Below are 23,075 nucleotides of genomic sequence, written 5' to 3'. Positions count from 1 at the left end.
TATGTTATTATTTTTTTTAAAAAAAAGCTGCTAGATATTTATAAAGGTATCATTAAAGAAAAATTAGGTACACGTGAATCACATCCTCTTGTCCACCAAAAACTTCAATCAAGGAGAGGCTTTGAACAAACTACGAGTCAAACCAACATTTATGATGGACGACATCATATCTTTTAGGTAAAGGCAAATGATAACTAGTATATCGGTTAATATACTTTAAGTTTTTTTTTTGAGATATGTAAAATTATGTTCATGTTTTTTTTTTAATGTTTTTTTCATAATTTTTATAATAAATATATATTTTAAAATTTCTTTACCGATATTTGAAGATCACTAGTAAGACCCTTAACAAAATTGTGGACATCTTGAATAATGCTTAACTTATTGACAGCAAACATCATATAACTGACGTGGTAATTTATAAAAAAAAGTACTCTATAATAACGACTTCATTCATGTTGAAAAAAAATAACGACTTCATTAACTTGCGGGAGCAAAACATTACTCGCAAGAAAAACTTTTTTTCCCCTTAAAATGAATTAATCTCTAAAAAAGAATTTTCCATTTTTAAATTTTAATAATTTAATAGAGATAATTATTGTGATATATTTTAAATTAAATTAATAATAAATAATATAATTTCATTTATTACATAAACTTTGTCCCTATCATACTTACAAAAAAGACCATTTCTTTAAGTGACGTGTTCTTTTTTTTTTTCAATTTATCATTAAAATTATATTTTTAAATAAATAATAAATGTAATATTTTACATTCTCATTTAATCCTGATCTGACATGTATAATATTTTTTTTTCTATAAAAGTTATCTTATAAATTACTTTCAAAGATAATTTTAATTATTTAATAGTGTGAAATTATCTTTGTCTATTAAACTTATACTCTAGTTATAGTTTTGGGTTTAAGATTTACTTCCATCGGAGCAGATTTAGCTGTTTATATAAGTAATTATTGTTTAACAATATTATATCATAAATGATATATTTTTAAATATTATAGGATCTATAAAATTAATTTAAGTATTTAGTTTAACAATCTTATCATTTGGAATGAATTTGTGTTTAAAATGCTTAAATCTATATAAAATTATAAAAACCAACAAAACTATGATAATCAACTTATATATAAGTAATTATGTATTGCATATGCTCAAAATAAAAAATAAATAAAAAAAAACACAAACAGAGACAATCATGCTGTGCCACAAGGATACCCAAAAACAACATGTCGTTTTGTAAAAGGGTGAGAACGTACATGTTAATGGACAACATAACACTACAGTCAATGAAAAAAAAATCTTAAAGGGAAAATATTATAGGAAGTAAATCTATTTAATAAAAGAGAAATAAATACTGTAAAATTAAGTTATTAATTATTTTTATTGTGGGTAATGCTGCACATGTTAGAAAAATTAAAAGAATAATAATATGAATATTTTTCCCTTAAAACAATACTTATCATTTTTTTATTTATATTATTTAGTTGAATTTTCAAAATTATTATTTTTAATTAAAAAATACATTATCTATTCTAAAAAAATTTAAATGGTAAATTTTAAAAAATTGTTATGTTTCTATTGACATTGTTAATATTTTTACGAGAAAATAAGCTCATTTTTTTTTGCTTGCAAATTGGGTCATGGATGGATTAAATAAAAAACTTAATAATAGTGAATTTAAATATATGAAAATTAATTTTTTTCAAAGTCAAAAGGTAAAAAATAAATTATACAAAGAAAAAGTAATACATTAATCGAAATATTTATTTATATAATAAAATTTGATTTTCTTTGGTCATTGTATATATTATTTATAAAATAAAATTAAAATTTTATTGTCTTAATAAAAAAAAGTGGTTTGAAATTCAAATAATAAATTCTTACTTGAAATAAAATAAATTATGACAATTTACTAATACATTTATATTTTAAAAGTAAAATATAATTTTTAAATAAAATGATAATAATTTCAAAAAGTTTTTTTAAAATAAAACAACTTACCTTAAAATCGATTTTAATTTGGAAAACCATAAAACGAATTCTATTTATAATTCATCATCAAAATCTTGATATAATTAAAAACTATAATGTTAATGTAGTATAATAATAATATATTGAGGGTGGTACATGTGGCAAAAGGAGAATTGGATTTGGATCATGTTTATAGCGTTGAACATAAAGAGAAGTAGGTCCCAGCGACAATGAGTGGCGTTTCCTCGGTAACAACTAAGCACGTGCAGTTCGAGAAACGCAGAATCGGACAGACGTAAGAGTCGCTTTTGTCCATTCATTCACAATCTTAATGGATTATCAAGAACGAACCAAATGCTTATAAACATTAATAATATCAACCAAATAAAATATTAATTTAATTACTCCAAAAATAAAAAAGGAAACAAGTCTCCTTACATATGCACCGAGTCCATTTTTCAATTCCGTGTGCCCACTCACTTCATCAGACCGACCACGCCTAAATCCCAATTCCCAAATTCCTCCCATTAGGGTTTCTCTCTCTCTCTCTCCAATTCATGTTCTCTTATTCTTGATTGATTCTCTTCTATTCGATTCGATTGTTCTATGGAACCGCAGCTTCAGCCCAAGCTGGACCCCGCGCCGGAGGTTGTTAGCGGTGGCGGTGGGGATTCGGAGAAGTCGCATGTCAGTGATGTCACCGAGGTTCGCGACGTTGACATGGCGCAGGCAAACGGCGCTTGTTGCCCTTCCGTTTTGAAACGGAAGCGCGGTCGCCCGGCCAAGGGAAACCGCGTTCCGAAAGGGATTATACCGCCGTCGAGGCAGAAACAGGAAGAAGAGGATGTTTGCTTCATATGCTTCGACGGTGGAAGCCTCGTTCTCTGTGATCGCCGGTGAGTCGTCGTCATCATCACCGTTCTGTTCTTCGCTTCGTGTCTGTGATTGATTCATCGATTATTTTGCGATAATTGATATTCAGTTTGGGTTTTTTACTACAAGTGAGGGTTTCTTTATTAAGTTGTAAGCCTTGGAGGGTTTATCTTATCTTTCTAACACTCCCTTTATCTCTCTCCTTTTTTAGGGGATGCCCTAAAGCGTATCATCCCTCGTGTATTAAGCGAGACGAGGCCTTTTTTCGCTCAAAGGCCAAATGGAATTGCGGTATGTTGCTTTTTAAACTGTCTTCATTCATTTTTCCGGTATAACCTATTAACATGCAATTGGATCGGATTTCGCTTGCTCTACGTATTTTGTGAAACTGGATTACACATGCATATACAGTGTTTTGTGTACCTAGTGATTATTGTAAACTGAGGAGTTCTGATTAAAATTTGGAGTTACAGAATCTTTATGCTTGTTTTCCTACTATATGAGACGAGAGATATTTGAATTAATGCAAAATTTTGAAAATGAATGTTTCATTATCGCCTACATGCAGTCTGATCACATCTGTGAATGAAATTTACATTTGAACTTTTGAAAATTATAGCATAATTGTAGGGTTGATTAACTGATGACACAATTGTGTCGAGGGAATGCTAATTTGGACGGGGTGAAATGGTGAATGCTTGAACAAGTGACATTGGTTCCTCTTGCATGGATTGCTTTATGTAGTACCATATAGATTTCCTATGCATGCATCTCTTCTTTTCCTTATACAGAATCAACTCAATGTTCTTCAATGATATTCACTTATTATCTCTTTTAAAAGGTTTTTGCAATTATTACATTTGCTAATCAGTGCACATTCACTCCTTTTTGAGAAATCAATCCTCTTTATTTATTTTGGTTTTAATATTTTAGTATGTATTAAATGGCTTATCTTCTGTTTAATAAACATTCCTTTTTTGCACTACTTAGGTTGGCATATATGTAGCACTTGTGGGAAGGGATCACATTATTTGTGCTATACCTGTACCTATTCTTTGTGCAAGGGATGTACAAAAAAGGCTGATTTTGTCTCTATCAGAGAAAATAAAGGTTTATGTGGAATGTGCAAGAAGACTATAATGCTTATAGAGAATTGTGCCCAGGGTGACAAGGCAGCGGTATGCTCAACTTTCTTATATACGCATGTTCACTGTTACTACCCCCCCTCCCACTTCTGTTACTGTGTGTTAGGGAGAGAGACAAAAAGAGGGATGGGGTGACCGCTTTACTTAATGATACATGATGGCCTAATTGTTTTTCATTCCTTGTGCTACTTTTATAGTGTGAGGTGGATTTTGATGACAAGAGCAGCTGGGAGTATCTTTTCAAGGTGTACTGGACGTATTTGAAGGAGAAGCTATCTTTGACATTTGATGAGATCCTTCAAGCTAAAAATCCGTACAAAGGTACTGCTTCCATAAGTTTTAGGGTTCAAATTTGCCATGAATTTTAGCATTCTAAAGATGACAAAGGTTCTGATTCTAAAATCTCCTGTGTAGACATAAAAACAGAATTAAATCATTTGAAAAATGCTAATAGAAGTGATAAACAGACATAATTGGAATGGTTTCTTGAATAATGTTAGATGCAGTACACCAGACTTGCTCACTACCTGTGAGCCAACTGTGAATATATGTATAATGAAGAACCAAATTAACCCTAATGAACAGCAATTAATGATAGCACAATGCAGGAGTTGCAAGATTAGAAGCATCTGGTGTTGCGGTGGATGTTTCATCATTACTTCTGTCTCCAAAGATGGAGCTGCCAATCAACAATTTTGTGAATGATAAACCGTGGCATTATCAGGATCCAACAGGGAAGGTTCAAGGACCTTTCTCTTTATTGCAGCTGTATAAGTGGGATGCATTTGGATATTTTCCTCCAGATCTCAGAATATGGAGTGTAGATGAGACACAGGATAACTCTATATTCTTAACTGATGTGCTGAGTGGGAAGTGTACAAATAATGTGTCGCTGCCAAACAACAGCCAACAGCTGTCTTTGGGAACCAATAGTACATTGGAAAATAAAGATAATGGTCAGGATGGTGGTGAGAATGAGAACAATCTGTCTAGGAATGAAAATTCTGCAAACCATCAAATTGTTGAGCGCTGTGAGGAGCAAAAAGTGTCTGATACTTGTACACAATCTAATGGTAAAGATGAATCTGTTAGGAGCAATGGTTGGAACTCTCAGTCTCCAGGTTTGACTATACAAGCAGATGGGAATAACAATGAGGGGCAAAGTGGAAATTCTGAAAGGAGGGAGGAGTCCCCCAAATGTGAAATTTCTTGTCATGATGTCCCCCATGTATACGCTTCACTGCCTTCAACTGTATTTTCAGAGAAACTGAATGAGAATCCTTCTGATAAATTAACAGAAGTTCATAAGATTGAAGTAAAGTCTGAAGATAATGGAAATTTTGACTTGAACAAAATTTCTGAGGGTCGAAGTAACAGTGGGCAAAGTTGTCAGAAACAATCAGACAGTGAGGAGAATTCAGGGCTATCTTCTGGTCAGAATTGGAGATGCCCTGATGTAACCAATCCAGTGTGTAACATATCTACATGGCTATCAATCTTTGGTGAACCAAATGATTTGGATGAGTCAGTTTCAGATCTGCTGGCTGAAGTGGAGGCAATGGAGTCACTTGGGGGCTTGGAATCTCCCACTTCTATCATGAAATGTGGTGAGGAGTTGACTGACGGTTCTATAACTGATTGTCTTAGTTTTGCAGATGCGCTTAGCCCAATGCTTGACGCAGGTAAGGGTGATGCACTAAGCTCCTCAGGTGATTTACACTTACCATCTCAAACCACAACACCAGATGACCCATTAAAGCAAGCAGATGTACATCATCATCCTCAAAAAATATCTGGGGAGCATTCAACAAAGAGTTCAGAAGTTGAGGTATGTATCAGGCTAAGAAAACCCTTCACTAGTGTCATAATTTTTTTCTTTTTAAATTTAGTTTAAAAGGATTACTTTTTGTTGACCAGAAAGTAGAATCTAACCTATTAATTTTATGCAGTCTACTTTCTCTAAGATTAGCTGGAACCCAACCATTCAATATTCCTGGGATCCTCCTAATTGTAAGCTGCTTCTCCAATTTCTTGGCTATTTTAGCAAGTTGCTATCTTATTTTGTATAATTTGGATATTTTGCTAGCATTCATAATTCAACGAATTTGAATATTTTGCTAAAATGGTTTTTTTTTGCATTTGCAGGTTGACATGACAGATTATGTTGCAGGGGGCCATTTTTCTTATCTTTAGGCTAAACATATCTTAGACAAACTTGATTTGGATAGATATTATCCTGTTTATAACAGCATTCTTTGCAAACAGTAACCTCTCGCCTTCATTGTTTGCTTGTTGATGAAGAAAAGAAACAGTGTTAGGGTTCTTCGTAGTCTTGTCTATTCTATGTAATCTCATCTCATTGAATTTTAAATGTGAAGAACTTTACTAGGTTTCATTGTTGGACAGATCCGTATTCGTCTTTTCTTCAAAATTTCGAAGAAATTAATAATTTACAGTATGTATCTGTTCTTCAAAATCTTTAGATTGAATTGTGCAACAATAATAATAATAAATAAAAAACCTCATTGGATTGAATTAACGCATTATAGATTGGATCACCAAGTACCAACATCCCACAGGTAGTTGCACGAGTAGGTTCAGAAAACTCGGAATCAAGTTGCTTGTGTGATAGATAGGTCGTAAGCTGGGTCCAACATTGTTATTAGTTGGGCAAATTCCGAATTATGAAGGTGGGAATTGACATTCATTGTGATTACTATAATTTGTTTAAACGGTGTCATTTCCTTTAGATTTTGAAATTTTGTTAACTTTTTTGTTGAAATTTTATTCTAATGAATTTGCATGGTTTCACAAAAAATTTAAAATGTATTTTTAAACTTTGGTTGCCTTGAGAAACAATTTTTCAGTGACACGGTTGATTAGTTCGTGTTACAAGGAATATGTATGATCATTGAGTCAGAGTTTCATTGATGGATGAATATTAGTTTCCAAAGTCCATTCTTTTAAAAGAAATTGAAAAATAAGGAGAGAAAAATGTTATTATTATGCATATAAAATTTTGTATAATTTAAAAATTAATTGATAATTTATTAATTAAGTATATTTTAACATATATTGTACCTATAATTATAAACAAGTAATATCATTTGAAAATTATATATTTATAAGAGTTTAATTTTGGTACATTGTTAATATAAATACTTTTACCTTTTTAATTAATTAAAAATTATTTTAAATATATTTTGGAAGACTCACATCAGGGATCTTTTGGAAGTAATATGGATGAGATTCCAACTGAGGAAAGTGACAGTGCTCTACGAGCTTCTCTCTGCTTGTCTATCAGATTTAGGTGAAAATAACAAGAAATTTAGCCGGAGGAGAAAGGGCTATGATGCTCAACAACGTGTCACTCTGCGGCTGCTAGCAACTTGGCTCGATATCAAGTGGGCAAAAATGGTTGGTGAACGAATCTTTTAATTGGTAACTGAATGTGATTGGGCAACAACTTTTGATAAATTGAGGTGATCTTGAAATATAAGTGCAAGGTTTTGTTTTACTGTTTATACTGTATTAATAAAGACATGGCAAAAACTAACCTTCGCTTTGGTGAACATTGCCTACACATCCCCCCTTGATATATAAGTTGCTAATTCAGAGCCTAATTCTACATAGGGATATGCTATAGACTTAGCTTTAAATTGTCCCTTGTGAAAAAGAAATCACTTTTTTTTGGTTCCATATTTTCTAGTGATAAAGATGAATCTTCACTTTGCAGGAGGCCATTGAGACAATAGGTGCTAGTTCTGCAATGGTTTTATTAAAGAGCAAGAGGCAAGTAAAGAAGAAATTCAATCAAATGAAGACAAGTGGGCTAAATGGAAGAGGGGTGGTATCATTGGTGCTCCTGCCTTAACAGGGGGAACTTTGATGGCTATTACTGGTGGTGTGAATACCTTAACATCTTTTCTGTGTTCTGGAATATATAATTTCAAATTGGATGAGTTTCCTTGTTGATTTGATTGTTTTTGTTTTTATGCATTTAACAGGATTAGCTGCCCCAGCAATTGCTGCAGGGCTTGGTGCTTTGGCTCCAACCTTGGGTACTCTGATTCCTGTAATTGGAGCAAATGAATTTGCTGCAGCTGCTAGTGCTGCTGGAACTGTTGCTGGTTCTGTTGCCGTTGCTGCATCATTTGGAGGTACATGTTTCCTTATATGTGATTGGGCTTTACTATAATCTTCTCATGTTGTGCTATCATGCCTTCAATTTATACAGAAATTAAATAGCCTTTTGTAAATTTCTAGTGTAGTTTAAGGATACTATCAGAACCACCGACTACCAAGTCATTATCCATAAATTTATGTGTCTTGGTGGTGTATTATCTTTAACTGCTACATTAACTTGCATCTTTAATTAAGTGCATTGTATGTGTGATTGTACCCCTCCTTTTTGGTACCTCTGGTACCTAACTTACTAATATATACACATTTGAATTTGCTGATTACAAAAACAAAACATTAATTGCTTTATGGCATTGTTTGATTCGTGTAACTAATACCCCTAGTAGAAAAAGGCTTGGTTGTTTACACTTTACAGTAATTGCTTCAATGAAATAAGTTAGATAATTGTCAGTCAAGCTGCAAAAGGAACTCTTTGAATTGCCTTTATAAGAGAAGTTATAGAGGTTATATGGGATTTTTTTTCTTAAATTTTAAATAGTCAAGAGGAGTTAAGCATGCCCTTACCTCCTATATGCTATTATCTTGAAGACAGTACGTGGCTATTTGGTTTAGCGTTAAAGTAGAATTGATTTTGAAAATGCTGAGAGAGAAATTGCACTGTAATGTGTATTTTCTATTAGAAAGTGTGAGAATTGATTTCTAACTGTACAACAAATGGAGTCTACGTTTAGCCACTAATTTACAATATTCCTTTGCAAATTGCCATACAAGCTAGTTATGTTATTCAGATGTATTTATGATCTATATTGCAAATAAACAACTCACTTTCTTGCAGTTTTTTTTTTTGTGTGTGTGTGTGTGTTTCTGTTGGTGATGCTCCTTTTTTAGACGATGAAAATACTTTATGTATCACTTTGTTTTACTAGCTGCTGGAGCTGGACTCAGTGGAAGCAAAATGGCTAGGAGAGTTGGGGATGTTGACGAGTTTGAACTCAAAGCTGTAGGCAAAAACCATAACCAAGGTGTAAGTTTTTATTGATTTCATATTCCTACTTTCTGGTAACTATTTCTTACCTGGGTCATGATCTGTGTGCAGGGAAAAATATACATGTGCAATCTTTGTCTAACCTTTCTCATATTATCTAACACTACTTTACACTTAGTTTATTGATTCAAATTAGATTCTTATTTGACTTCTGCTTGCAGAGGCTTGGGATTATGATCATGGTCTCTGGATTTGTCTTTGAGGATGACGATTTTATAAGGCCGTGGGAAGTACTGGATGACAACTTGGAGAGGTACACATCATTACTATTTTACTTCTCCTAAAATGGTTATGCTTGGCAAAATTATGACATTGAATTTTAATCACATAAGTTCGTGCAATTTCTCTCCAGTTTAAAAAATGCAATATTTAGTGTGCTTGGTTCAACTTATTTTGGAGAAATAACTGCATATTTTTACTAGCTTCCTAGAGAGTTGTGAATAATAAGGGATTATTACTCTAGAAACAATTGTTTGCATAGAAGCACATAATTATGGCCTTGCTACTCAAATGACATTTCCTATGGCCTTGCCAAAAGTTAGGTATGCACTGCAGTGGGAGTCCAAGAATCTATTTTCCCTGAGCACTGCAATTCAGGATTGGCTTTCTTCAAGTAATTGGTTTTGATTCCAGGCTGCCAGTACTTTTGTATAGTATATTTAAGTAGAGATGTATATGATTGGTGCCAATATTGTTGTGATATTCTTTAGGAATTGCAACGGAGCTGATGAAGCAAGGGGCGACGATGACGGTCTTGCATGCTCTTTTAACTGCATTGGCTTGGCCAGCTGCATTACTTGCTGCAACTGAATTCATAGACAGCACATGGACAATTGCTATCGACAGGTTTACCTTTTTCTCTTGATCGTATGTATATAGAACTTTTACACAGTAAAAGGAAAAACATCTACTTGCTATTTGTTACTTGGTAACACATAGGCAATTGAAAGGTTTCAATTGTTTTGCTGGATTGTACATAGTGATGCAATTGCTAATTAGTGGATAATTATAGTGTTTCATAAAGTTGAAAAACTGTCATTGGAGTTGGCAACTGCATAGAGGGCGAGCCCTGGTGCAGCGGTAAAGTTGTGCCTTGGTGACTTGTTGGTCATGGGTTCGAATCCGGAAACAGCCTCTTTGCATATGCAAGGGTAAGGCTGCGTACAACATCCCTCCCCCATACCTTCGCATAACGAAGAGCCTCCGGGCAATGGGGTACGAAGTTTTGTAGTTGGCAACTGCATGAGACTAATTTGAATTAATTTCCTCTTGGGGGGAACTTGCTTAGCACATATCGTTTATGCTTTTCCTAATTCCTAGCATACAGGGTTTTTAAGGCTACATCTTCTATGTTGTGAAAATGAAATCTTGGGTTTGCTTATTACCTGTTTGTCAAATGTCATCATATTCTAGCCAAAACCTAGTGGATAAACTGGGATGTTGAGTTGATTTGGCATGCCAAGGATGTTATTGTTCGTCTCTCTTTTAATAAGATGCTTGGCAAGGAGGCATGTTTTCAATTTTTGTCATCTCAAGGAAAAATTTGTTACAGTCAGTTTCCATTCTTAGTTTGCAATTAATCCTGCTTATCTCACTTTCAGATCAGACAAGGCAGGAAAGTTGCTTGCTGAAGTATTATTGGGAGGATTGCAGGGAAATCGGTATTTTGCTTATTTCAAAGTTTCTTTAAACAATTTAGCTCCTTTAAAATTGTGGAATATGAAATATTTTTAATCTATGAATTTTAGGCCTGTCACACTTGTAGGTAGTATAGAGTTTTTAGCTGAAACAGAAAACAGTGGTAAGCATTTCCACATTTTTTGTCTTTGATGTGATATAGATTATTTGTCTATCTTTTTGGTATTTTTAATCTTATTGTCTGTCTCTCGAACTTAAACTTTTCAACTCTGGTTATTTAGATATTATATGATTTCTGTGGGGGAATCATGCGTTTATCTGTTAAATAAGATGTTCCCTTTCTTATTGATTCCGAGGCACTGCTTCTGTTTATTGGCAGCTGAACTGGTCGAGAGAGTTGTTCTTCTTGGATTACCCATTGCAATCAAGGATGAGAATTGGGAAGCTGCTAGAAAGGTGGAAGAAGATTTAATTTTTCTCATAAATAGTATCTTCTTGATCTCACATGTATGGTAGAAATATAGTTTTATTAATTACTATGAGATCCTGGTATTCTGTAGATGGTAGCAGGAAGATTTGTAAATGCTTATTCAAGAAATGACTGGATGCTTGGAGTTGCTTGCTTTCCGTGCCAGGTACACAATAATGTAGTGGTAGAATTCTGCCGTGTTGTGAGATTATTCCATACACATAACTTTTATGAACCGATTAATTTTTCCAAAGATTCACTTCACAATCAAAATTGAAAAAAAATGAAAGAATGGCATGAAGTCGGATTCGTTGTTCTCACCACATAATCCCCTTCGACCAAATGCTTTTTATGCAGTTTTACACATGAAGTCGTGAGTTATGGCATTCTGATCCTGCAATAGCCGAGAATAGCATTCCATATTTTCATTGACTCAGTTTCATCTATTGATTAAGATCCATAAAGTTCTCGTGACCGTGGTCAATCTTCACAAAGAGCATGCTTATGTAGTATGAATAGAATAATTTTTAATAATTAAGAAGAAAAAAAAGAGGGATTTCCTGGTAGACTTTTTAGTAGACAGTAGAAACTAATCTAACTATCAATTTTGTGCAGTCTACTTTCTCAAGGATTAGCTGGAATCCAACCCGTCGATGTTTCTGGGATCCAAAATGTAAGATTTTTCTCCATCTCCTTGGCTACGCATGTCTATTGTTGCAAGTTTCTGTTTCTTTGTTCATTTTGGGTTACTAGTGCAATTTGCAAGTTGCTATTTTAACTTATAAACTAGTGCCAGCATTCGTAGTTCTTCTGATTTGGATCTTTTACTAAAATGGTTCCTTGGATTTGCAGGTTGACGTGACAGATCACATAGAGGGCCATTCTTCATATTTGTGGGCTACAGAACAGGTCCTAGATGAACTTGAATTAGATACGTATTATCCCGTTTATAACAATATCCCAAAGAAACATACAGTGTCGCTGTCAAGTGAATCGGGTTCTCCTACAATATCCCAGAGATAAGGATCTTTTCACTAAAATGCTTGTGTTGAATGAACGCCTTGTATTGTATTTGTATATGGATTACTGTATAGCTTTCTAGCCACATGAGCATCATCCATTACTAAAACCAAAATTCTCCATTTTCAATTTGCTATACTATAATGAAAAGAAATCTTTGTAAATTTTTTAATTATCAATATACTTTCAGAAAGGGCAACCTTCAGGTTATAAGGGTAATTGCATACGCGTTAAAGATAATTTATTATAGCTATACAATATTTATTATTCAAGTCATTAAAATTTGTAAGCTGGCGATATTTCTTTTTTTTTTTTTTACAAAAAGCTGACGACATTTAAAACTGTGATATAAATATTTATTTCTTGGTTACACTTATGAAACAACGAAATTTGAAAAACAACAATGAAATGCTAAATGCTAAAACTTTATTAAGTTCAATTAAGCAAGAATAAATGTCTGAATTTCTTTTATCCTTATATCATTTTTTTAGAAAATTTTAGGGTTAAATATAATTTTTGTCTCTGATCTTGATAAATTTTTCTTTTTATTAAATTCTTAATATTTCAAAAATTTTAACTTAGGTCTTTATCATTAGTTCTTAATTATTAATTACTTAGATGGTCACTCAGGAATATCACATTTGGTGTTAGGTGAGATTTTTCTTTGATTAGGATTACATGTGAAAAAATATTTTTTTTAGTACAAAACGACGTCGTGCATGTTAAAAAAAATTCTTTTTTCTTTTTTTTTTCCAAATAATTTATTTTCCTCATGAACCCTAGTGAGGGGTTTTGCCGTGAGTGCAGACCTTTCGCACCGCTTCCATTCTTTCTCCCTCCCAATTTCACTTGTAGGCCAAACGCAGCGTTTCGGCAGCATGATACGCGGAGGCGAAAACTACGTTTCTTCCGCTCCGGCGTTCTCGAACGACGCAAGCGCCTTCTCGTTTGCAGCGGCTCCACCGTGTCCATCTTCAGCACCGCCACCGGCTCCCTCGTTTCCTCGCTCGAAGGCCACACCGCCGTCGTGGTGGTCCCCTCCTCCACTGGCCTAAGCTACTGCTGGACCGCTTCCGTCGACGGAACCATCTGCCACTGGGACTTCTCCGTTCCCGAATGCGTCAAGATTATCGATCTTTGCTTACCCATCTTCTCTATGGTAACACACTCATTACCGATATTGTCCTAAGCTAAGCATTTGTTAAATTGTTATTCGCTTCAAAACTTTTTATATCTTTATTTTTAGGTGGTGCCTTCGATATTGTCTCCGCGGGAAGAAGACGGCGAATGTTATTGCTTACGTGTCTGTTCAAGATATAAACGCACCGGACAATCACCCCAAGCCTCTTTATGGACAGATCAGGAAGTGTAATTTTGTTCTTTCTTTTGGCACAGTGGTGGGGTATGAGGAAGATGAAGCGTGATTAATTTTGCATGCTACCATAATTGTCCTATGTAACAAATGATGAAAATTTTATATGAATACATTCTTGTAAAATGCAGTACTAAGATTTTGCATGCTACCATTTATATGAATAGTAGGGTGTAATTTTGTTCTTTCTTTTGGCACAGTGGTGGGGTATGAGGAAGATGAAGCCTGATGGAGACAGATAGGAGAAAGGGGCAATCCTACATCGTTGTTACTTTTAAAAAAATTACACAATTACATGTGACATCATTCATACCTGACATGCTTGTGTTGTCCGCCAACAGTAGGGCCATTAACGGTTAAACATAAAAAAAAACGTGTATTTATCAAAACCAAAAACATATTTAAAGAAGTTTTTTTTATTTGCTTAAATCATATAAGAAAGATTATATATATGTCTCATTTTAAGGAAGTAATGGTAAAGTACGCAATCTGCAGTCATGTATTTTCCAATCAATGGTCGATATTCTAATATATTTATGATTAGTTGTGTATGTAATTATTTTCATTGAGATTATTTATTTTATTCTCTAGGACTCGTTTTAGAAGAGTTATATTCGAAGATTATATTGGGATAGTTCCTTTAAAGTAAGAAGATTATATGAGGTATATCCTGTGAGAAAATCATTTTTATACGAGAGTAAGAAGAATAAAAGCTAAGGCCATGTAATTATTTGTGGAGGAATTAGATTTAATGTAAGGCGATTATTTTAAAACTCAAAAAATTGTTTAGTTTAATTTTGACTATTCATGACAAGATCTAATTATTAATATTCATTTCTCCTATTCTCATATATAAAAAGTCTCTCACTTGATACATTTCGTATATGAATATTTGTGCCCATTAGTCTTGAATATCTAAAAATAAGGGAAGCTGGTTGTAGTGTTTATAAATTTTTCATCATTTGTTAACATGGGACAATTATAACTAGTACTAGTATGTGTTTGTCTTAGAGAACTAATTTAATTGTCCCTTAGTTAAAATGTAAACATTAATCGAATTTATGTCATGATTACTCTCCACCTGAATTTGTATTAGTCCAACAAAATTTGTTGCGCTGACCCTACTATTCATATAAATGGTAGCATGCAAAATCTTAGTACTGCATTTTACAAGAATGTATTCATATAAAATTTTCATCATTTGTTACATAGGACAATTATAGTAGCTAGTACTAGTATGTGTTTGTCTTAGACAATTAATTTAATTGTCCCTTAGTTAAAATATAGGCATTAATCGAATTTATGACATAATTACGCTCCACCTCAAAATTTGCATTAATCCAACAAAATTTGTTGCGCTGACCCTACTATTCATATAAATGATATGCAAAATCTCTGTACTGCAATTTACAAGAATAAGAAAGAAAGCCTTTTCATTTTATATATTATTCTCTCCAAAAGATTCGGCTCTCTCTCTCTCTCTCTCCAAATCTATTCTAAATTCAACAAAAAAAACCTTGGCATGGGGCCATGACTCCATAATCAGGCCTTCCACGGGTTTATATTTAGCTAATAAAGTAAACACAAAATTGGGCGGTCCTCATTTATTGTTTTGTTTTTAGGTTAATGGTGATCAAATTTCATTGTTTATGCAATTTGTTCACATTGTCTGATTGAATTGAACTAGCAAATTGAAAATATTTATGTCTGACTGTCTAGTGCCTAGTAAAGAGTAATAACTTGACACCTTAACGAGACACATGTCACCAAATGATAATCTGCTGACTTGTTTGAGATTCCATGTCTGAAAACAACCAGTGTTCACGCTGACAAACAAGCATTGTGTTAATCGAGTGCCAGATTTTTGTTTTTCAGAAGCAAAATAGTCAAACAAACGGGGCTTTTAATTTAAACATAAGTGTAGTCTGTGTTGGTATCACAAAGTAGTTAAAGCTTTGCAACCCCGGAGTAGTTCCTCAGTTGACTTAGCCTATGCATACAAAATAAGGGCCCAACAACAAGGGTCATTTTCACGGTTTTAACTTTTTATATTGAATTTCAATATAATCGAAGAATGGCCCCACGTTCCTTTCAACACTCACTAAAACACTTCGACTTCTACTCTCAACTTCCTGTTTCGATTTTACACGCCATTACATATACGCTTTGAAATATACTTTTCCACGCTGCACCTTCAATCAATTCTATTATAATACTATGCACTTTCGTATACAAAACAAATTACTGCCACATGTAGAAAAAGTCTTTCCCATTAGAGGCAGCGTATTCAAACTCAATTAGGAAAGCAATTTATAGCCCAGGGCCCATGCATTTCAACATCATTATATTTATTTTCAGGACTAATCAACCTGAGCGATGTTGATTTTTGGGACACTCGTTGTTGATTTGTATCGCCCCTTCTAATAATGGCTACATTTTCCTTTCAATCTTTCACACTCCAAAGTCATCAACTTCGTCTCTAGAATACACTTACTTAGAAAACAATACTACCACTGTTAAATACGTGATTTGATGTGAAATCCCCGCAACAAAAATAAAATTCCCCATGGGACACACTTGCATATTCACTGTCGCATTGAAGACAAAAATTTGTCACAACAAATTATTGGTAATGCCATTATGCCACCATAACCACTGATTCTTTCAATGGCCGGTTCACTTTTATTTCAGTTTTTTAATCAAAACGGAAGTGAGGCAAAAAGAAACAAAATACATACATAATTAATTGTTTCTGCACAAAAGCTCACATCAATGATCAAGAAGAGTTTTACAAATTTTTTTCTTCCAAATACTCCCACATTCTTATTGCGCACCTCCCTTTTTTCCCTTTATATCATTTATTATGATTATGTATAATTAAGGGATAAAAAGAAAATACAAAGAGGAAAAAAAGAAAGATCCAAGTGTTTTTTTTTTATTTTTAAAAGAGAGGGCACACCACGCGCTTGGTTGGTACAGCAATGAGTCGCGTGGACCTTGGAGCGGTGAGTCCGAACACGTCACCCATGTCCATCTCACTTGGTTTCATTCCATCTGGCAATTCCCACGTGAAGCAGTGAAGAAGATGAGCCACCGCCAATTCAAGCGCGTAGAGCCCCAACACCATTCCGGGGCAGGATCTTCGACCCGACCCGAATGGAATGAACTCGAAGTTGCTCCCCTTGAAATCGGGCACGCCCGGTTTAAGGAACCGGGCGGGCTTAAAAGTTTCGGGTTCCTCCCAGGAATTCTTGTCCCTCCCAATGGCCCACGCGTTGATCATAACACGCGCCTTCCTGGGGACGAAGTAGCCGCCGACGGTGGCGTCCTCCGCCGTCTCGTGGAGGAGGAGCGGTATCGGAGGGTGGAGGCGGAGGGTCTCTTTGAGGGCACATTTGAGATAAGTGAGTTTCTCGAAATCGGACTCTTCGACCCGACGGTCCAGGCCCACTACATCCGCCAGCTCTTGTTGGACCCGCTTTTGGTCTTCTGGGCTTCTCATCAGCTCCGACATGACCCACTCGATTGCTGACGCCACCGTTTCCGTGCCTCCGAACATCACGTCCTGTGTAAAGTGTAATAATATTAACACACACCACAAACAAATGAAACAATCATCACCGATATCAATTTTCTTTATTTACTTACCACCTTCATAGGGCACAACGTTGAATTTTGCATTCAAAAATAAAACTTTGATTGAAACAAAAAAAAAAAAGAGAGAGAGAGAAGAAGAAGCAACTGTAGATATGGACGGAGAAATGACACCAACCCAAACCCACTATGAAACACGTTGGGATAGTCACTCACTAGTACTGCATGTTTGGTGGCTAGTGTTTCCAAATCTTATGATCTTATCTACCTTATTTGTTCATCTCCAGTTAGCCCATAATAATCATAGTAAATCTGCTTTTACTTTTTTCAATTTCGGCATAAATAATCATAATTGATTTGGAGACATTTTTTTGTAAATGTTGAAAATTTGTTTTCTAAATGAACTCAAATCAGTTTAATAAGTAAACTACATATTGATGACACATAAATAGAAAATTTATAACTTAGGCACTTAAATCAACTTCTGACAAATTAAAACTTCCAAACAAAGCAATTTAGGATGACTAACAGACATGCAAATACTTCTATACAACTAAAAGGTTTAAAAAATATTTAACACGCATTTTATGTATAATATATTGATATTTTTAATTTAAATGAAGTATAAAATGTTTGAAAAAAGCATTTAAAAATACATATATCTAATTTAAAAAATGTAAATTCAAAATTGAAAATTAAGAATATCACGAATTCAACCAGCCTTTACAGAAAGTAAATTTTTTTTAAATATATTATAATTTAGCAAACAAAAGTTGATATTTTTACACATTCCCAATATATTATACATACTCAAGGTAGAGCCACTTTTTTTCTTTTTAAGGTGAAGGACGATAAAGAATTAAAAATAGTAAAAGTCTTTTTGGACAACTTCTTAATAAACACCAATAAAAAAATATAAAATGTATAGGAGATGAAATAAATAAACTTTTTAAAAGGTTAATTCTTCATCCAATTTTTCTATGAACATCAATAAATTAAACTTTATAGATCTTAATATTCTTGCACTAAAAAACATTTAACAATTAGATTTCACAATAAAAAAATCCCATTAAAGTATTAAAGTAGAAATTAATCCAAAGATAAGCTGAAGATCAATCCAATCATTGAGGTATTGGCGTTAAGTTGTACGTGCTTAGGTGGTTTTTGAGAAAAAAAAACAGTGCTCTTATCTTAAATACTCTGGATGAAATAGTAAAATGCTTAAACTTTCATGCCATGAATAATTATCGATTTCATTAGGTGGCTGATAAGAATAAGATATATTTATTTGAAAACGAATCCATACCATAATGATAGCCTTGATGTTATCCTTAGTGAGTCTGATAGAGTTCTGCAAATTATCGTCCGATTCATTGTTCAACTTCGCCTCCTCGCCGTAGAACGCCAGCAACTCATCCACCATGTCCGTTTCACCATCACCAATTTCACTGCTCTGATAATTATTCTTCTTCTGCACGTGCTCGTCGATGATCTTATCAATGAAGCTATCGAGCGCGCCACGTGCCCTAGCGAGTCTGGAGTTCAAACCTTGTGGATCTACGCGCCCGAGGTAGGGTATAAAATCCGCAATATTAAACGCGCCAAAGAGCTTAGAGAACTCCTGCAATATTTTAATGAAATCGTCTTGACCTTCCTGCGAACTCGACCCGAACGCGGCGCGGTAGATGATGTTCTTGGTGAGGTTAAACACTAATTCTCCGATGTTGACGGGTTTTCCGACGCTGTTGGCGACGGCGCGGACGGCGGAGTCGACCTCGTCGCGAACGGACTGCCAGGACTCGGCGCGCTTGCGGCTGAAGAGCTTCATGACGCAGAGTTTCCTCATCTGGCGCCAGAAGGGGCCGTAGTGGGCGAAGGCCATGTCGGCGCGGTCGTAGGTGAGGTAGCTGATGGCGATGGTGGCGGGGCGGTTGGAAAAGATGTTGTCTTGGACTTGGAGAACCTGTCGCGCGGCATCGGGGTCGGAGATGGCGACCATGTGGAGGAAGCCCATGCGAAGGTGGAAGATTCCGCCGTAGTGTTTGGCCAGGTTGGCGAGACCGCGGTGGGTTAGCTGGTCCATCATAAACATGTTTCCTATGATTGGGAAGCCCTTAGGGCCTGGTGGATAGGGCGGTCTTGGACGGGTACGAGATAGTAACAGCAGCAGGAGTAGTGTTAGTGGGACGAGGATTAAGATTGTTCTTTGGAATGGGTCCAGGTTGCCCATCATGCTTTGCCAATCCATTTTCACTCTCTAAAATCTTAATAGATGGAATGTGTTTGGATGATTTCGCAACTACAAGTAAGTGTTGTTGTTGCTGGGTTCAGGGGAGTCTCATGTGGACTTATATATACACTTTCTTCTCTTCAGATATTTATTAAACGTGGACGTTTCTAATTAATTTAATATAATAACAAAGATACTACCGATTCAAATAAACTCGACCACTAATTGTATACGTCTAATTTTACTCTTTTAAATTTTATAAATGCATGATTTTAGTTTCTTAAATTTTAATTTCGTTCTCATAAAAAAAAATTTTAATTTGGTGTGTTAATGTTATAGCCAAATATTTCTTATTATTAACTATACTTAAAATATGCTTATGCATTATATAATAAATATTTAGTAAGTAAGTATATTTAAATAATAAATATTTACGATTATTTATTATATTTTACTCATATTTAGTATTAAAATACTAATATATTTAATGAATATTTATTACTTAATATTTATAAGAAATACTTATTACATTTATTACTTAATATTTATAATAAATATTTGATAAATATTCCTTAAATACATTTCACTTTATTTTTCTTAATCTCAAACTATTCCTAATTTCAAGAAAGTACCTAGCACCTCCGGAGTCAATTATAAACAATAAAAAAGATATGATGAACTCAAATATAATTAAGTTTTAACTATTTTAGTTTTTTAATAATATTATCCTAAAAATATCATTCAATTAATTGAATATATATTTTCAATAACTATTTTTTTATCAATTCCAATGAAGAGCTCTTAAGAAAAATTATTTATTAAATATAATTAGTAAAATTAAATAATTAATATTAACTAATAACTAAACTCAATCTCCTTGTGAAAGATGTCAAGTTAATTTGAGCCTTGTATGTTAAAAGATAAGGTTGGAAATGAGATTCTATAAGTTAAAAGTTATCAATGAGATTCTCCAAATCAATGTCATGATATTAATATAATATTATATTTTTTTATCTTAAAATAAGTGTCATTTTAAATTATTTTATATAAATTAAGAAAAAATAATAAATAAATGAAAAATTAATAATTTTATAAAATTAACCTTAATAAAAAATTAATATTAAAGTAAAAAATTAACATGTATGACATTTATTTTGAGATAATATTTTCAAATGTGATATTTATTTAAAGATAAAAGGAATATTATTTAACTTTTTTAATTAGTATAGAAGTTAGTTAAACTTTCTTATAATATATAGAAAAGTTTAAAATTAAAAACACATTTATAATAATTTTAAACAAATTAAATTAGTAAATTTGAAACAACTAAAATCTAATATAGTGGTACCAACTTTCCTTTAAAAAAACATAGTACTCCCAACTATTCCTAATTCCAAGAAAGTATTTATTACGTTTTAAAATTATACAATTTCAAGAAAGTTCCTGGCCCACTCAGGAATAAAAAATTCAAGAAAGTTTGTAGTACATTTATTGGATAAATATTAGGTCAACTCTAAAGTTGTAAAAAAATTGTAAAATTTGTTGACTTTAAAAAACTGAATTCCTATGGAGAAACCTTAGGTACAATATCATATGTATGTTTTTGCTAATGATTCTTCTTGATAATCTACAAAATATTTTAATACAATATAAATTACTGAGAAACTTTAATTTTAATTGAAAAATAGTACAAACAGTACCTAAAGTGATGTTGTTTTCCTTCAAAAAGTTCATGTTATTTGAATTACTTTTCGCTTTAATAAAAATGAGTCATTATTATAGTTAAATTCAGAGCATTTAGTAAAAGTACCGCGGTTGTATGTCAATCTAGTAGAATGACAAAATGTTAATAAAATAAAAGTATAATTAAATAAATTATACTTTTAAAATGAAGAGTATTTAATAATTCTTATTCATTATATAAAACTTCAAATAATAAGGCCTTTTGTTTATTTACTATTTTCAAAACCAGTATTTTGTTTTTTTAATGTATTTGATCATATTTGTAATAAAAAAATCAGTAATTTTTAAATCAATATTTTTACTCTTCAAATGATGGCCATCAAATAGCTATGAGTAAATTATGGAGGAGAATGACAAATTCAATTAAGGTATCTTAGGTGAGATGAGAGGGTTTTCGTCTTTTCGAATAGGTAATAACCCATACTACATTGCACATAGACGATTTTTTTTTTTTTTTTTGCGAGTGTTGAATGTTAATTGTGCAGTGCATTTGGCAAAACATTAATTTGTGTTTTGTGTACGTCGACATCTCTCTTAAATATCTAGAAAACGCACGAACATGCATGTACGTATACGTAACTAAATTAATTAACCTGCAGAAAGTTGTTCTAAATTCGTTAACCTGCAGATGCTATTCTGTTGCGAGATTGATATGGTATCAGATTCAAAATTTGTTCAACCAAATTCTACATCAACAAAAAAGGGTCAAAAGCTTGTGAACTGAAATTCAGAGTATAATATATAGTGAAATGTACTCGTGCGTGTAACTTGATTTTTCTTTTCTTTTCTTTTATTACTTTTTCTACGATAAAGATACATCAACATAAAAATTTATCTCATTCTTCTGATAAAATAATCGTTTCATTCTCACACTGTTTTCAATAATAAAATAAAGAAAAAAAGTAAAATGTAAAAGTATTGTAATTTTCTCCTTTAGGTTATTGTCATTTAGTCACGTATGCAAGTCAGCTTTTAGGTTATTGTCATAGACTACGTTTGTTTATGTTCAAATTAAGTTTAACATGAATTTAACAATTTCTTACTTTCACGTTTAACTGTTTTGAAAAGTACACTAACATTAAAATTAACCAAATACGCTCGTAAGAATCCATAATGTATTAAGTACTTATTTGGTGCAAAAGTGAGCTGAATTTAATTAATAGATGGGTATGTTAATTTTTTTTATCATGTTATAGAGGGAAAGTATCTACTAATTTTTGTCATTGACTAGTCTCTATAGAGAATTAAATTGACCATATTTAATAGATTATCTATTCTGAATCATGTTTTTTATTTATATTTATAATACTTAAACTTAATATTTAAAAAATGAGTTAATACTTGGACCTGTGTAATGAGTCTGAATAGTCTAATAAAAAATATTGATTAAATTTAAATGTATTTTATCTTTATTTTTTTTGCTTGATAAAAACTCGTTTCAGAACTGAGAACCAAGCCAACTCAACAAGCTTATGTATCATATGATGTGTTAATAGGTTTGTCTACGTTCTTTTTTATAAATTTAATATTATTGTCACAAAACACCTAATGTTTATTTTTGGGATATTTAAACTATGAAGAAGAAAAATACAATAAAACAAGAAAATAGCTTTTTTTACGTAATAATTAGAAGTTGAACCACATAAAATTATTCTTAAAAAAATCATTGGCCTACCTAACCCCGTAGAACTTGTTGCGTCGGCAATTCATTACAAATGAATTAATTTGCTTTGCACCGAGCAATTCGCCCTTCAGGCCGGAGCCTCAACCTAAACGCGACAAATAACTCAAATTGACATACACATTTACTGGGT

The 23,075-nt window shown here is 33.1% G+C and overlaps 3 protein-coding genes and 1 pseudogene across 3 annotated transcripts; 3 read left to right on the top strand and 1 right to left on the bottom strand.

The window, feature by feature from the left end:
- The first annotated feature begins 2,427 nt into the window (after positions 1-2,427).
- Positions 2,428-6,465, top strand: LOC114374964 (zinc finger CCCH domain-containing protein 44-like). Its single transcript, XM_028332695.1, has 7 exons — positions 2,428-2,885; positions 3,074-3,153; positions 3,853-4,040; positions 4,205-4,328; positions 4,616-5,835; positions 5,957-6,017; positions 6,153-6,465. Exons 1-7 carry the CDS (start codon positions 2,596-2,598, stop codon positions 6,155-6,157), a joined length of 1,968 nt encoding a protein of 655 aa, XP_028188496.1. The 5' UTR covers positions 2,428-2,595; the 3' UTR covers positions 6,158-6,465.
- Positions 6,466-7,216: 751 nt separating this feature from the next.
- On the top strand, positions 7,217-12,562 carry LOC114374965 (annotated as a pseudogene).
- Positions 12,563-12,923: 361 nt separating this feature from the next.
- Positions 12,924-13,879, top strand: LOC114373801. The gene is made up of 2 exons (XM_028331347.1): positions 12,924-13,481; positions 13,569-13,879. The coding sequence occupies exons 1-2, from the start codon at positions 13,095-13,097 to the stop codon at positions 13,692-13,694; spliced, it is 513 nt and encodes a 170-aa protein (XP_028187148.1). The 5' UTR covers positions 12,924-13,094; the 3' UTR covers positions 13,695-13,879.
- Positions 13,880-16,405: 2,526 nt separating this feature from the next.
- Positions 16,406-19,623, bottom strand: LOC114376916 (cytochrome P450 84A1-like). The gene is made up of 2 exons (XM_028335241.1): positions 18,595-19,623; positions 16,406-17,259 (listed from the first exon to the last, which is right to left on the bottom strand). Exons 1-2 carry the CDS (start codon positions 19,534-19,536, stop codon positions 16,636-16,638), a joined length of 1,566 nt encoding a protein of 521 aa, XP_028191042.1. The 5' UTR covers positions 19,537-19,623; the 3' UTR covers positions 16,406-16,635.
- Between the last annotated feature and the right edge of the window lie 3,452 nt (positions 19,624-23,075).

Source organism: Glycine soja, chromosome 11, assembly GCF_004193775.1.
Source record: "Glycine soja cultivar W05 chromosome 11, ASM419377v2, whole genome shotgun sequence".
Taxonomy (NCBI): Eukaryota; Viridiplantae; Streptophyta; class Magnoliopsida; order Fabales; family Fabaceae; genus Glycine; species Glycine soja.
This window is presented reverse-complemented; position numbering and strand designations above follow the sequence as displayed.